General features: G+C 53.7%; 2 protein-coding genes across 2 annotated transcripts; one reads left to right on the top strand and one right to left on the bottom strand.

Annotated features, from left to right (window-relative positions):
* The first annotated feature begins 237 nt into the window (after positions 1 to 237).
* On the top strand, positions 238 to 2,042 carry SYS1 (SYS1 golgi trafficking protein). Its single transcript, XM_030463405.1, has 3 exons — positions 238 to 425; positions 964 to 1,031; positions 1,603 to 2,042. The coding sequence occupies exons 1-3, from the start codon at positions 264 to 266 to the stop codon at positions 1,841 to 1,843; spliced, it is 471 nt and encodes a 156-aa protein (XP_030319265.1). The 5' UTR covers positions 238 to 263; the 3' UTR covers positions 1,844 to 2,042.
* Positions 2,043 to 6,096: 4,054 nt separating this feature from the next.
* On the bottom strand, positions 6,097 to 11,554 carry LOC103539751 (neuritin-like). The gene is made up of 3 exons (XM_008506280.2): positions 11,489 to 11,554; positions 10,820 to 10,967; positions 6,097 to 7,076 (listed from the first exon to the last, which is right to left on the bottom strand). The coding sequence occupies exons 1-3, from the start codon at positions 11,529 to 11,531 to the stop codon at positions 6,851 to 6,853; spliced, it is 417 nt and encodes a 138-aa protein (XP_008504502.2). The 5' UTR covers positions 11,532 to 11,554; the 3' UTR covers positions 6,097 to 6,850.
* Positions 11,555 to 14,730: the final 3,176 nt, after the last annotated feature.

The following is a 14,730-nucleotide window of genomic DNA, read 5'->3' as shown; positions in this document are numbered from 1 at the left end:
CGGCACAGCCCGCCAGCCGCCACCCCCAGCCCCGTAAGGACCGAGCCATTTTAACCGGTGGTCTCTGCTCTCCGGGGCCGGGCCGGGCGCTTACCTGGCTGGCGGTAAGGCACGGCGGGACCCCCGGGAACAGCCCCGGGACCGCTACGTCGGGGCGGGGGTCGGCACGGTTCCCCCGAGAGGTTGCGGGGTCCTCCGAAGCGCGAGGGGGCGCTGCAACCCGATGGCAGGCGGCACTTCCGGCGCGCTGAGGCGGGCGGGTGATGGCGGCGCAGTTCCGCAGCTACGTGTGGGACCCGGCGCTGATCGTGGCGCAGATGGTGCTGCTACAAGCCGGATACTACAGCTCCCTCGGGCTCTGGCTCGCCCTCCTCGGCACCTTGGGCAGCACCGGGCCCTCCCTTCACCAGGTCTTCAGCGACGAGGTGAGGGCGCGGGCCCCGAGGAGCCGCCCGAGGCAGAGGCCCCTGGGGCGGGGAGGGCCTTGCCCGGGGGCTCCCCTGGGGGAGGTAGAACCCCCTCCCCTGGACGTGTTCCCCGGTGTTAGAGACTGTCCCCGCCGTGAGGAGCACCCCTGTGTAGAGGCAGACCCTCCCCCCGGTGCCCCCCGGTGCACAGCCAGACCCCCGGGCAGTGTGGGTGTGGGGACAAACCCCTCCCTCTGGATAAGTGGCACCCCCGGTACAGGAACAGGACCTCGACGAATAGGTACCCCCCGCATAGAGATAGACACCCTGTGTGGATACACACCCCCTCCCACTCCACACCCTCTTTAGGGTGTACCCATCAGTATAAAAAGAGACCTGTCCCTTTTCTTCAGGTACCCCCAGACAGAGATAGAGCCCTTGGGAGTAACTGCTCAGGCTCCTGTCAGTGCTCACACTCAGTGCAGGGCCCCAGGAGGACGTTTTGTGTTGTGGGCTGGGATTTGTGCTGTGGGTTCCTACTAACAGTCCTGTGTAGATTTTAGGCTTCTCAACCCTGCTGGGGAGGCTCTCCATGATGGCTTTCATCCTCAATGCACTCACCTGGTAAGTCAGCAGTTAGCTGCAGCACCTTTGACTTCTTCTTACTTTATGTTAAACTTCTAAGAGAATTCAGCATGACTGCCTCTCCAAAAGCTTTCCTGCAAGCCCCGTGCCTGGCTGAGCATAACTGCAGAGGGCAGCTGGGAACTGCTGACTCCTGACTTTCTGGAGCTTTGATAAGTGGTTTCACTTCACTGCCTCAGTTTCCCAGCTGGGAATGAGATTTGTTTCTGCTGGAGGATTTACTGGAAGTTAAAATTAATGGGGCACAGCAAACACTGGTCTGTGAGCAAGAATGTATTTTGCCACTGGGCAAAGATTACAAGGGCAGATTGTGGAGAGCACCAGGCAGGAATTTTTGAACCAAAAGCTAATTTCCTGCCATCAGATGATTGGAAAGCTGTAAGCAATTGAGTTTTGCTGCAGCAGCTGGGAACAAGGTCAGAAACAACCAATCCTTAAAAGATTTAAGAGGCTGTAAAGCAGCTCCCTAATGAGGAAGTGACAGCTCCTGGTGGCTCCGTGTCCCCTTTTCCAGGCACAGGGGTTGTTTATTGAGCTCTTCCTTTTGCAGTGCTCTGGGGTTGCTGTACTTCATCCGCCGGGGGAAGCAGTGCTTGGATTTCACAGTCACTGTTCACTTCTTCCACCTCCTGGGCTGCTGGATTTATAATTCCCACTTTCCCTCCACCCTGACCTGGTGGTTGGTGCACATCGTCTGCACAGCCCTGATGGCTGCCATAGGGGAGTACCTCTGCATGAGGATAGAACTCAGAGAAATCCCCCTCAATTCTGCCCCCAAATCCAACGTGTAGACTGGCTCTGGCAACAAACGTGCTGCATCCTGTCATCATTCCCAGCACACAAATGCATCTGGAATGCCTGGGAATCATCACTGAAGAAGCACAGCAGGTCTGTTGGGACTTTTCTGTTCTTGACCTTGGTGACTGCGTGAGCTGTGAGCATCTCCTGAGCACCAGCTGACAGCAGGGGAGGAGCAGATGTTTTGTTACCCCAAAGCATTTGAGGTGGCTGCGTGGCCAGCGTGCTCTGAAACTCTTCACTCAGACTCTGAAAAGCCAGGCAGCACAGCAGGATGTGTGAGGAGTGCCTGGAATTGAACACGACTCCCTGTGTGGGTAATGCAGTGCTCAGCTGCTCCTGGGGGAGCTGGCACAGTGAGCAGTGGGGCTGGGAGCTGCTGCTGCTCCTCATCTGTACCTTCTTTGCTTGGAAAAAAGTCAAGGAAGTGAATGGATGGGAAGGAAAAAAATATAGTTGTAATTACCTGAATCACCAGCTGGGATCCTAAATAATCTATAATGTTAGAGGGGTTTGTTTGCTGTTCCCATGTTTAATACCTAGAGATGTCAGCAGTTAGCTGAAGAAATCTTTTGTAATAATAAAGGTATTATGTTGCTGTGAGTGTGGTACAGTTGTCCTGGGAAGCTGAGCACTTCAGGAAACACCCTGAGTGTTTCATGGCAACAGAAGGATTCAGCCAGAGAAGAACACGTGGCTGTAAGATGCCCACTGTCTACAACATAACATTTCCTACAGTAAATATTCCATACCTCTGCTTTGAAGACAACAGTGAGTGCTATCTTGGGAAGTCAATCAATGTAATCCTTGCTTCAGGAGTGTCAGCAATCCAGGGGCTCCAAAGTTGCTCTCAAAGTTGTGCTGGAGCCACACTCTTCTCCCCACTTGTCTGGGCCTTCCCAGCAGCCTCAGGAGTTTAGCAATGGATCTGTTCTGGTAGAGGTGATGTTAATTAACTAGGAAACTGCTGCTTGTTTCTCAGGAGAAGAGGATGTGCTTTTATTGGGAGGCACTTCAAGTAAACATCACCTGTGGGCAAGCAAGGACAACATCACTGCAGGGGGACCAGAGGTTCCTTGCAGATCCCAAGCAAAGCAGACCTGTGTCCTGCCTGGTGAGGGGTGACCAGTCCCTGTCACCCCAAATGAGGGCAAAGCCTGTTCTAAAGGGACATTTTCTCCTATGCAGCATCTTGCTGCACTGACTTTCCTTCGTGTGGTAATACTTGTGTTAATTTGCATAAATTATTTGCTGATTCAGCTTGTGGAAAAGTGATGGGATGATCTGAGATGCAGAAGCTGACAAACTGAAGCTGCTCTCATGACTGTTGTTACCGGGGGAGCTGTGGCTCAATTCCTGCTCCCAAACATTGAGAGGGGGCAGGAGAACATCCTGATGGTTTAAATACTTGGCAGCTTTGCCCCAGAGGAGGATTGTCAGTTGCCTATGTTTAGGCAGAACTTACTTCATGAGCTTTCTCTTCCTGATTTAACCCCCTCCAAGCACAGCATCAGACCAGCAGCAGCCTCTCCTCTCCTGAGGGAGGAGTTGACACAAGTTTGGGTTTTTCCTGGCCAGCAGCCAACACTTGCTGGGGGGCCACCCAGAGGTCACTTCCTAGGACTTCCCCTCCAACTTTGCTGTGCAGTCAGCAAACAGTTCATCCCCTCTCAAAATCTGCTCACTCTCCCCATGCCAGGATACCACCACTTGCCTTCCTTCCAGTCTCCACCAGCCCAGATATAAACTGGTCTTCCAGTAGGTGCCAGTATCTCCTTTAGAACAGAGCTGTGAGTGTGGGGATCAGACTCGGAGCAGCGGGCACGCTGTCTCTGGGCTGACAAAGAAAATCCCAGCGCTGCAGAGGGGAAGTTTGGAGTTTAACTCAAGGTTTAACACCACACCAAAGCTCAGAGTGAACTCCTGTGTCCTCAGGAGGGGTCTCGAGGCAAGTGTGAGCTGGAAGGTCAATGGCAGTGAATATGGGAGCAGAGGGAAAGCCACAGACACCCCATTTCCTAAAGGAGAGTGGGCAGCTGATCCCAGAGGTGCTGTGAGACAGCATTCAAGGAGGTGCTCTGTCCCCCTGTAAGAACACTTTGAAAACTTCGGACCGAGGAACACTTACCTCCTGACTTCCTGAATTCCTGAGGAATGCTGTAAGTGCTTTGGCAGACTCCCTTGTGAGGGGTGAGGTCTGGGAGCAGCTTTGTGTCCAGAGACACTGGGAGCAAGGGCCACCAGAAGAATCCTCAGCAGATCTGGATTTAAGAGTGAGGCTGTGGGATACCTGATGAGCTGCACTGCATCAGCATCAAGTGTGCTGTAGGACTAGAAATGCTTTCTGGAAGTCTGCTGACTTTGCCTTTAAGGACTCAGTCTGTATGGTTTTGGTTTTTTCTTCAAATAGAAAGCTACTGTAATTGTCCTAGCCCTAGGGGAAGTTCTGCTAAAAATTAAATACTGAGGAGGGAACTTCTGAATCTCATCACTCCCATACTGTGAGACCTAATTTTCACTCACAAGCTTCCAGTCAAATTTAGGAGCACCTTTGGCTTTACAAAAATAATCTGCTCTGTACCAGAATGTTGGCAGATGGTCTTTGTTTCTTAATGAATCTCTGGGTTTTTGTGTGCAATAGTTGAAGGATTTGCTTCCAGGGAAGATATGTCCCAACACCTGCTCTTCCTGGAGACAGTAGTAGTGTCAGTAGCCACGTGCATCCATGGCTTTGCAAAAAGACTCCTTGGAGGTTTCTGTTGAGACTTGTATATTCCCCTTCCCCAAAGCTCTTTAAAAGTGGAAAATTTTAACAGAGAAGAAGTTGCCAAATCCAGAGAGAAGCTAAGAGGGGTGTGGGGTATTTAGGGGGCTGTGCTTGTTTTCCTAAAGGCATTAAACACCTGTTTTAAACAAAGAGCAGGTACAGGATTTGGATTTAAAAGCCTCCAGCCCTGGATGTACACCATACCCACCTGCTTCAGCATTCCCCAGCACAAGCAGAAGTGCTAACAGGGAGAGGGGAGAACAGGATCACACTGCTGCTGGAGCAGAGTAAGAAATAAAACAAAAGCAGCTCCAGGGGTTCACCCCAGGTTCTGCAGTGCTCTGGTTTACCCTTTCTCCACTACATCAGGCTTTGTGCCTGAGCTACCCAGTACTTAAGTAACAGCTCTGTTGTCTGTAGAAAGCCTGGGTGCCTCTGTCTGAACACCAGCTGCTTCTTCCAGAGCTATTTCTTGGAATTTGGTTCAGTTTATTCATATTCTGATGCTGCTGCAGAAGCAGAGTATTAAGTGATGGGGTGGGTGAGAGTAAGAACATGTGAATGTCAGAGGAAAGCACCATGACCCATTATTGAAAAAACCCCAACACCAGTTGGTGAAAAGGATTTTGTTGCTATAGGAGAAGCACGTGTTGTGCATACAGTGGGATCTCTGGGGCTAGCAGCACCACAGTGCTGCTGCTCACACTTTAAAGCACATTTTCAGCTTTGGGGACACAGTTTCAGAACCTTCTGGTCCATTTGCTGCTGTGGTATCCATTGCTGTGCCAGCTCCCACATCAGGCAGTGCTCAGTGTCTCAGTGCCAGAGCTTCATTCAACATTTCTGAGGAGCATGAGGAACCCTGAGCACATCCACTGTCAGCAGCTGCCTACCCCTGCTGATCACAAAGCCAGTGCTCTGGTAAGAGGCCAAACAATCCATGAAAACAGCCAAAGTGACACATCCAGGGAAGCCAGGCTGAAATCTCCCAATATTTAAACATGGAAATTTCACATCTGGTGAAAGGACAGCTGAGTCCCATAATTAGAACATGGAATTCCCCACCACATCCAGCTGTTGAGTCGTAGTTCACAGCATAAAGACCAGTTCCTTCCCAATTCTGGAGAGGCAGAACCACACAGAGAAGACATTGGAAGCAGTAGGAAGATCCAGTGGGATTCACTGTGCTTCCTCTTAGTGAGGAACTGCCCCAAGAACCTCACAGAACCTGAGACCCACGCTGGGACTTTATGACTCCTGCAGCCCTGTGCAGGCAGGACACAGAGCTTCATCAGGCACCTTAAAACACAGAACTGCCTGGCACTGCCCCATAATGTTGTTCCACTTTTCTAACAGACAGAAATCAGTTGCAAGAACCTCTCTATTGCAAATACTGTCACAGAACTAGCACTGCTCTGAGCTGCAAAGAAGAGACTGTGCTCTCAAACAAGAGCCAGGACAAATAACTGTAGGCTTTGAAATGAACTTTAATACTCTGGAATTACACACACTGCCACCAGCAGGTACAGATACCTTTGGGTAAGCTTTGTAGCAAAGGAGTTGTTATAATCCTTTCTGTCCTCTCCCCATAAATATTTTTGCCCTCTATTGTTTTTTAGAAAAGAGATTTATACATAACACAAGAGTTACTCAGGAGTTCAGATGTGTGCAAGAGCTGTTATACACCTTTGATTATTCTTCAACAGGGGTCTCACCATGTCCTCAAAGAAAAAAGGCCAGTTCAGAGCTGTAGGGACACTTCTCTGCCCTTGAGGGGACACACGCTGTCCCCCGCACCTCACAAATAGCACTGATAGAAGCGCCCACATCTTCAGTGCCCAAATCAAAACTCTGGAGAATTGATGTGATGGGGTAAGCAAAGCAAACAGGTTTCCTTCCAGGAGCCACAGAAGAGCACAAAAGAATCCAGTGTTCACAACCAATTTCACTTTTCCCCCCAATTCCTCTGCCCCGCATCTACAAGCTCCCAGGTTCTGCAGTCAAACAGATCTGTGCCTGTGCCTTCAGGCAGAAGGGACAGACATCCCAAATTACAGTGAAGAAGCAAAACCCAGGAGATGCTACCAAGCTCTCCTGCATCTCCCAGGTGCAGGATGGAGCCAAGTGTTTGCTGAGCACCACACAATCTATTCTCAGAGGTTTGAAAAAGTGATCAGATGCCACGACACGTGCTGCTGCCACCACCTTCGTGCCACACTTACAGAGCTTCAGTTTATAAATTCAGCCAAGTGATGATGAGGGGGATACCAAGGATGGAAATGTTGGGAACATGGGTCCAGGCAAAGCTTTGGGCTGTGCTGGGGCTGCAGAGGTCAAACAAGCTGCCTGGAAATTGGATTTTTCGAGACTCCCGTCTCAGCATCTCCCAGATGGCCACTGCTTCTTTCTGGCACTTCCAGAGCACCCTCAGAGCACACGTATGAAATTCATCCCAGTACCTGCAGCCAGGGAGACACACACCATCAGTCCCAGGGAGATGGGCAGAGCCTTGCTGCCCCAGCCCATCCTTCCAGCAGCAACGATCTCTGTGTTGTCACCCCCTCCATCATCTCCCAGAGCATCATGAAACTCCAAACATGAAAACACCCTGAGATTAATTCATAACTATTTTTTTTTCTTTCTTTCTCTGGAAGTCAATAAAATGCATTATTTTCCATCAGCAAGTGTTCCCCTTTGGCACCAAGCACCCAGAGTATCTAAAATGAGCTGCAAACAAAGGCTCAGCGTGTTCATTCACAGCTCCCTCCAAGCTGAGTCAAGGGTGAAATGCAAGCAGAAAGCAAGGAGAAAGATAACTCCTGCAGATGGTTTCAGCTTTATAGTTCTGGTATGAGCAGGGGAAGGAGGGGTTATTCACTGTGTTCTCATTAGACACATCTCCATTATCTGCTGAGTAGCACCCTGTGAGAGCAGAAGCCATCAAATGGAAAAAAAACTCCTGGGGAAAAGCAGGGGAAACCAAAACAACGGGCAAATATAACCCATGGTCCTGTGGTAACAAGCCAGGATCTGCTTGCTGAAGATGGCAACTTGGATTTTTATTTTCAGATCCAGAACTAAGAAAGCCCCAGCAGAAGCAGAACTGAAAACTGCAGCCCCCAGTAGACTGTGCCAGGAAGGTTGTGGTGGACACCACCCCACCAGCTGAGCACCACGTGCTGCATTCATCCAGAGCAGTATCCAGCCTGTCAAGACTTCATCCCCTCTATGCTCCATCCTTACCTCTGGTGAAAAACCATGGTGGCCCTGAAGAAGCTGGGACTGAGCCATTTGCAAGGAGCCCCCTGCCCACAATAGCCAAGCTGAGGAGGGAGGGGTGGGCTCCAGCTGTCTGGGACCAGGACAGCAGGTACCAGACTGGACCCTGTCCCCTATCCCATGTAGGGAGGACAAGAAGGAGGATTCCTGCCCTATTTCTTCTTATCTGCTGTGTTTGAGGGTAGTGGGACACTAAACCCTATATCAGCCCCCAAAGGCTGGTGTAGGTGCTGCTCTGTGATGGGGGAAGGCACCCCCGGCCTGGCAGGTTGCTGCACACACACTAGCATGTCCGTAAGTCCCAACACAGCTGAAATCCCGTGTGATATCTTGGTTTTGTACATACAAAGCCACAAAATAAAACAGCAGGAGCACAAAAATCTCAGCAAATGCCATGAGCCATCCTCCTTCCTGGAAGCATCTCTTCTCCAAAAGAAAAGCTTCCCCAAGGGACAGATAAGGCTCTACACCACCCTTGCAACTAATCTTCCCCACATGACTTCTTCCAAGGAGAAGTTTCATTTACCCAAAGAGCTTCTCGAAAGCATTCTGTGCTGCAGCTTCTTTGGAGCAATGCATGTCCTGGCACCAGAGCCAGGCAGGAACCAACCGTGGGCAGCACCACCTCCAGCCCACAATTCATCTGCAAGCTGAGCAGTGCCTAAAGGACAGGAGCCTTGCTCTGCCACCATTCCTGTCCTGCCAGGACAACAGGCAACACATGCAACCTCTCAGGAAGGAGATACATCCTGGCCAGCTGGAGACAGAGAAGGGACCCTGTGCATGGGAAGGGGACAGCTCGGTTTTGTCCAAGTCCCCTGTGCTGGAGACATCACCTTGTGCAGGCACGTGGACCTGAGCATTCTACTTATTTAGTTTTCCTACCAGGGCTTACGTCAGAACACCAGCTGTGAGGGAGTTCATTAAACAGAGTCACTCTGGCAGAATAAATGTCCCCAGATAATGAGAAAAGCTGGTGCCAACCCAAGAACCATCCAGCCCCGAGCTGTAGCAGCAGCAGTGAAACCTGGCCCGGGCCTTCAGGCAAAAGGTGGCTGGTGGGAGGGGGATGGCAGGTCCTGCTTTCAGCCAGCATAGCAATCCCCAGTGTTGCACAGCTTCCACCTGCTCGGGCTGCTGGCAAGTGACCTGCCCAGGGCAGCACTGCACATAGAGCCAAGGTGCCACCAGCCCCATGCTGGTCCCAGCTCTGTGGCTGTCCCTCCCTCCCTCACACCCCAGAAGAGGGGACCATGGCACCCACAATGCAGACAGCAGAGGAAAAGGCTGAAGGTTAAAGGTCAATAATTCAGAAATATTTCCTGGCAGAAACCTGGGAGATTTCCAACATTTTTTCCCCCAGCCATGGCAAGCCCCAGCTGGCCATGTACCAGGACAGGCAGCAGGAGCTGGCGTGTCTCAGGAAGTGCAGAGCCCCAGCCCTGCCAGCTGGGAAGATCCCAGGACCTGTTCTCTGATGGTTAGTGCCCCAGAGCCTGTAGAAAACTTCATCTCCCCTATTTCACATGAGTTTCAGCAGAGGAGTCACTCCTCTGGCAGTCAACCACAGCATGTGCTGGGCTGCCTGCTTGGTTGCTTTCTAATACCAAGAAGGCACACGCTAAGAAAAAAAAAAATAAATGTATTACAGCTCCAAGCAGAGCAGTTTATGTTTCAATCCAGCCTTCAGCTGCAACCAAGAGAGGATTTTCATTTTAAGCTAGGCTGTCCCATGAAGAAGGGGGAGGACAGAACAGGTGACACCCAGCCTCCCATCTGCATGTTTGCTGGAAGGAGAATACATAGGCAGCATATATAAATAAATAAAAAAAAATAAAATGTGAGGGTAGTTACTTTTGCATTCTCCTTGAGCCAAAGGGTTTTGTTGAAGTGTTTTCCACTTCTGACAACAACCACAGGTCAGTATTTCTTCTAGGGCAGATGAGAATGCTGGGGACCCTCTGCTTGCCTCAGTGCCAGCTCCTTGTCCCAGCTCTCTGATCTGCTTCCACCCACTGCCCCATCCCAGCTGCTCCCCCCCAGCATTGAGCAGGTTCCTGAGCCTCCAACCCAGCAGTAAGGGTGATGATGCCTTTGCCCTCACAGCCTGCAGGGTGGTTTTCAGCAGCTTGGAAAGCCTGACCTGCAGGGCACTCGGCCCTCCTTGCCCTGGCAGCTTTCCACTGCCCCAAAATATGTTGATTTTCCCTTAATTTCTGTCTGCATTTCCTCCTTTTCACTCCCCACAGCTCACTGGGCACACAGAGCTACCTCTATTTATCTTTGCCAACATTTTATTTCCAGCCTTTGCTTGCCCCTCCACCTTGCTGCTTCTGTTTGTTTGCTTTTTAAGCAGATCTTTCCCCATACCTGCCCATCACCACCCCTCATTACCTGACTCTTACTATTATTTCAGTTGCCCTAAAATTAACATCTCTCAACACCATCTTCAGGCACTTGCTACAAACTCTCAGTAAAAACAGGGTTGGGGAAAATTCAAGCCAGAATGAATGAAAGGTCTCAGAAGGGATAGGGTTTGGTTTGGGCAGCAGGATCCAACTCGAGGCAGGGTGATTCCAGCAGCACTGGACCCTGGCACAGCCTGGCCATCTCGAGTTGCTGGTTGAAACCTGGGTGTCCGGGGAGGATTTTCCAGGGGTGAGGGGGGTGGGGGCAGAAGGGATCAGATCCCACCAGCCCTGCTCTAGGCATGCTGAGGGTTGCTGGACAAGAATGGATCCTCCTCCTCTTGGTGGAGGATCCAGGAGGGCAGGAGGAAGAGAGTTGGGGCAGCAGCACCTGGCACAGGAGCAATGCCCAAAACCCACACCGTGTGCTCACCACAGATAACCCTCTCAGCACACCTCCTCCTGCACCCACAGGGTGGGACACGTGGGGGGCCCTGGCAGAGGGCTGTACTCACCCACAAACTCGGTGCAGCCCCTGCAGCTCGATGCCCTCTGCCTCCTCGTACGTGGCCATGTTTTCCCCCAGTTTGAGGACGCAGTCTGTGAAGCCCTGGTACACGTTGGTGCAGGTGGTGCCCGATGCCAGTAGCCCAGCCAGGTGCCCTGCCAGCCATCGAGAGGGTCAGCATGAGCACCCAGACCTTTGGAAACAGAGGTCACTTATCTCCTGTAGTGACCTGAGCTGCCATAGTGCCAGTGACACCCAGGCACGCTGAGCTGCCCCTTCCACACAAAACATGCACGAAGTCACTTGCCCATACCCAGCGGTGCCTGCACTCACAGAGAGCCCGAAAGAGCCGCTCTGCACGGGCAGGGAGCTGCCGCGGGGGTGTCGGGGTGCCCCGCTCCCAGCCCGCTCACCCGCATCCAGCACCCCGGGGCAGAGAGCAGCGGCAGCTGGAGGGGGGGAGGAGAGGGAGACTGGGGGTAGGGCGAGGAGGACGGCCAGCTCAGGAGCCCGGGAAAGAGGCACGGTACCCACCAGAGGAGGAGAGAGGGAGGGAGAAGACCCCAACCCGCCGGAACATCTTAGGGGACACCTAGGAAGCGGCCCCTCCACAGCCCGGGCACCCCAAGCCCCCGCCTGGACCCCCTCACCCCGACCCCCTCCCGGGCAGCCTTACCCAAGGCGAGGAGCAGCACGGCCGTGCCCCGCCGGTGTCCCATCCCGCTGCGGCTCCGCCGGGCTCGGGCTCCAGCCCTGCTGCCGCTGCTGTCGGTACCGCTGTCGGTAGCCCCATGGCCGGCAGCGCTGCCCACCCACCACCACGGGGAGGGCACCCGGCACCGACAACCGCTAATGAGCGGCTTTGGCCGCGGTTAATTAAGCAGGGGGCGGGGCGGCGGCTAACGAGCTCCCGGAGGCAGTCCCGTGCCCTCACCCACGGTCCCCCCACGGTCCCCCCCGCGGCCCCCCGGCAGTTCCCTCGCTCCCACAGCATCTCATCTCCCTGGAACTCTCTGCCAGCACCCACGGCTCCTCACACCCTGCACCCCGTCCACACACTCCATGGCACCCCGTCCCCAGCACCCCCTGCCAAAAGCCCCCCTCACCCTCGCCCCCACAAGCTTCTCTGCCCACTCCAAGTGCCACCCCGAGTGGGGACGGGCAGCAGGAGGGGGGGCAGGGCCAGGATTGCCTGTAGGGCATCTGTAGGGTCAAAGCTTTCAACATCTGCACCTACAGCTACGGAACTTTCCCTGATCCTGGCACCAGCCCTTCCCAAGGCTGCCATGACCTTCTCAGAATTGTGGGGATCATGCATCTCTGCAGCTTGATCCTGGGTCTTGCCCAAGGAGTCCCTTTTCCTTCAGCAGGAAGGGGAGCAGAAGTGTTCCTGGCTGTTTGGGTGGCATGACTGCAGGGGATGGTCACATCAGAGCTCACTTTGCTGGTGACAGCTTTGCTGTTGGGGACACCACTCTCTAGCAGCCCATGAACCCGAGGGATGCATTTTTCCAGGCAGAGGGGTACTCAATTTCAACAGGGGATAAGCAACCCAGAAGGGCTTCTCCCAGCCCCATGGCTTTCCAGGGTGGGTGGAGAGGGCAAGCCAAGCCCTGGATTCCTGGAGCTCCCCCGAGTAGGGTCCCTACCCCATGCCATCCCATGGTGCCTGCTCCAGCCTGCCCAGACAAAAGTGGGGGCGGCCTCGCCATGGACTGGGGCTACACCTCTGGCAGGACAAGTGTTGCATGACCTTGGTCACCTCTCCTGCAGAAGGATAAAAAGGAGCTGTGGGGCCTGGGGGCAAATGCACTGTGGCTGAGTAGGGCTGCAGGAGTGGCTGGGAAAGAATCAGCCTGCCCAAACTGCAGGGCAAGCAGGTGAGACCGGAGAGCTGGGGGCTGTCCCTGCCCCAACCCGACAGGGGACCCCTTCTCGATCTTCCTAGGTGTCTGCTGTGGTGCTCCAAGAATGCCCCTTCTTTGCCTGGGGATGAGTGTTCTGCTTCCTGCGCAGGACCTCGCAGCTCTACCACCTCCCATCCCACTGCTGGCCGCTGGGGACATCTGCATGATGAGGAGCCTGAGGATGCAGGGACACCACACGCAGGGGGACAAAACACCCCTGGCACTTGGCAGGGAGTCTCTACTGGCACCGTGCGGGGACCACTACTGCTGGGACAGGGCTTCCCTCCCTTGAGGGAGGGAAGGAGCCAGCTGGCTCCTGGCACAGAATGGTGCTGTGGACCCCAGCCAGCCCAGCTCGCTTCGCCTCCCCGGTCCTGTTGTGATGCTCGTTTCTCAGCAGCCATGTTCCTTAGAGGGTGTTTATGACTTCTCTGTTTCCCCGCTGCCCCAGGCTAAAATCTCCCCTTTTAAGGTTGCTGCAGGACTGGACTGCTGGTCGCTGGAGCTCTGCCTGCTGCAAGCTGCTCCCTTGCAATGTAACACCTCGTTTACTGAGAAAGCAGCCTTGCCTTGCTTTTCTCTTGCCTTGCTTTCCCTGATCACGTCAAGCTGCAGCTCACCCCGAGCCGTGACCATGAATCCCTTCTGGAGAATAAGATCTATTTTCACCAGTGAGTGATTCACCTGCCTGGTGCTGGTTTACCTTTCTCTTTGCAGATGAGTCCTCCCCAGCTCAATCCTCACAGCTCCCTGACTCACTTCCCAAACCTCTAATAGATGGGAGAAATCTGAGTGGGAAGGGCAGGAGGAACAAGTCATGTTACATTTTCTCCTGATGATGGGTCGACTTTGATGCTGGCTCCCCTGGGGATGTTTGGCAGAAGCTGAACTCTGTGTCACGAAGAGGAGAAGAGGCATCATTCCTACCTGGGCTGGTGACCTGGATCTCCAGGGGACACCTCCTAAGGACCTGGGCATCTGTGGTTAGGGCAAGGACTGTTGACACAAAAGATGGTGCCATCAGCCAAGATTGGAGGCACAGAGAAAGCAGGGATGCCGTGGCTACGGCAGATCCTGCAGGTATCTGACCAGGTCTACTCTTAGGGCTCCCCACCAAAAGGGAGACTTTTCACCCACTTCAGCATCACCTCTATCCCCCCTCGCCTTTTCGGCCACGAGCAGACATGCTTGGCCGTGAGAAAAAACAAAACAAAACAAAACAAAACAAAACAAAACAAAACAAAAATCATTATGTGGAGCTGGCTCGCCTGCGCTCGTTTAGTTGTAATAAAATGGGTGCCCCGCTGAGAGGCACGGCTTGTGCTGAAGAGCCGGGATGAGTCAGGCTCCGTGCCGATGATATCACTGCTTTTCCAACCCCCTCCCAGCAAGGGCAGGACGGACGGGCCGCATCAGAGGGGGCCTGGGTGCCTATCACTCTGCACGGGCGACAGCCACTCGCGCTGTCCCCAAAGTGAGGGCTGCAGGGAGCCCCCGGGGAACTTGGGGTGCTCCAGGGGACTCGTGTGCACAGAAAATCTCCACGCCACGCAGTAGGAACCAGTGCCAGCCGACGGATGTGTCACATAGCAGGGACCTGAGCTAATTCCCCGGCCCTGCCTCCTTTCCTCCTCGCTGGCAGGGCAAGGCAGAGGGGCAGCAGGGATGGTGGCCAAGGGCTGGTGCTGGCCACAGGCCACGGCAGGGACACAGGGGGCTCTGAGCAAGCCAGAACAGGCAGGTACCCGGCAAAGGTTTTACTCTGCATCGGAGACGATGAACCCCGCTCCTGCTACATCAGCCTGCCTCCCCCTTCCACCCCTCCCCCTGCCCTCCAGGGCCAATCCACAGCACTGGCATCCCTCGTTCAGGTTGGAAACCACCAGGAAGGACTCAGGCTGCTTTTAGATATGGAGAAACATCTGCGTGGGCAAAGCTCATTCCTCACAACCCCTGCCCTGTGTGTGAACTGTAGCCAGCAGCTCCAGGCAAGTGCACAGGGTGCAAGCAC

The sequence above is a fragment of the Calypte anna genome, chromosome 20 (genome assembly GCF_003957555.1).
Source record: "Calypte anna isolate BGI_N300 chromosome 20, bCalAnn1_v1.p, whole genome shotgun sequence".
NCBI classification, from domain to species: domain Eukaryota; kingdom Metazoa; phylum Chordata; class Aves; order Apodiformes; family Trochilidae; genus Calypte; species Calypte anna.
The sequence above is the reverse complement of the archived record's forward strand: the minus strand, read 5'-3'. Positions and strand labels throughout refer to the sequence as shown.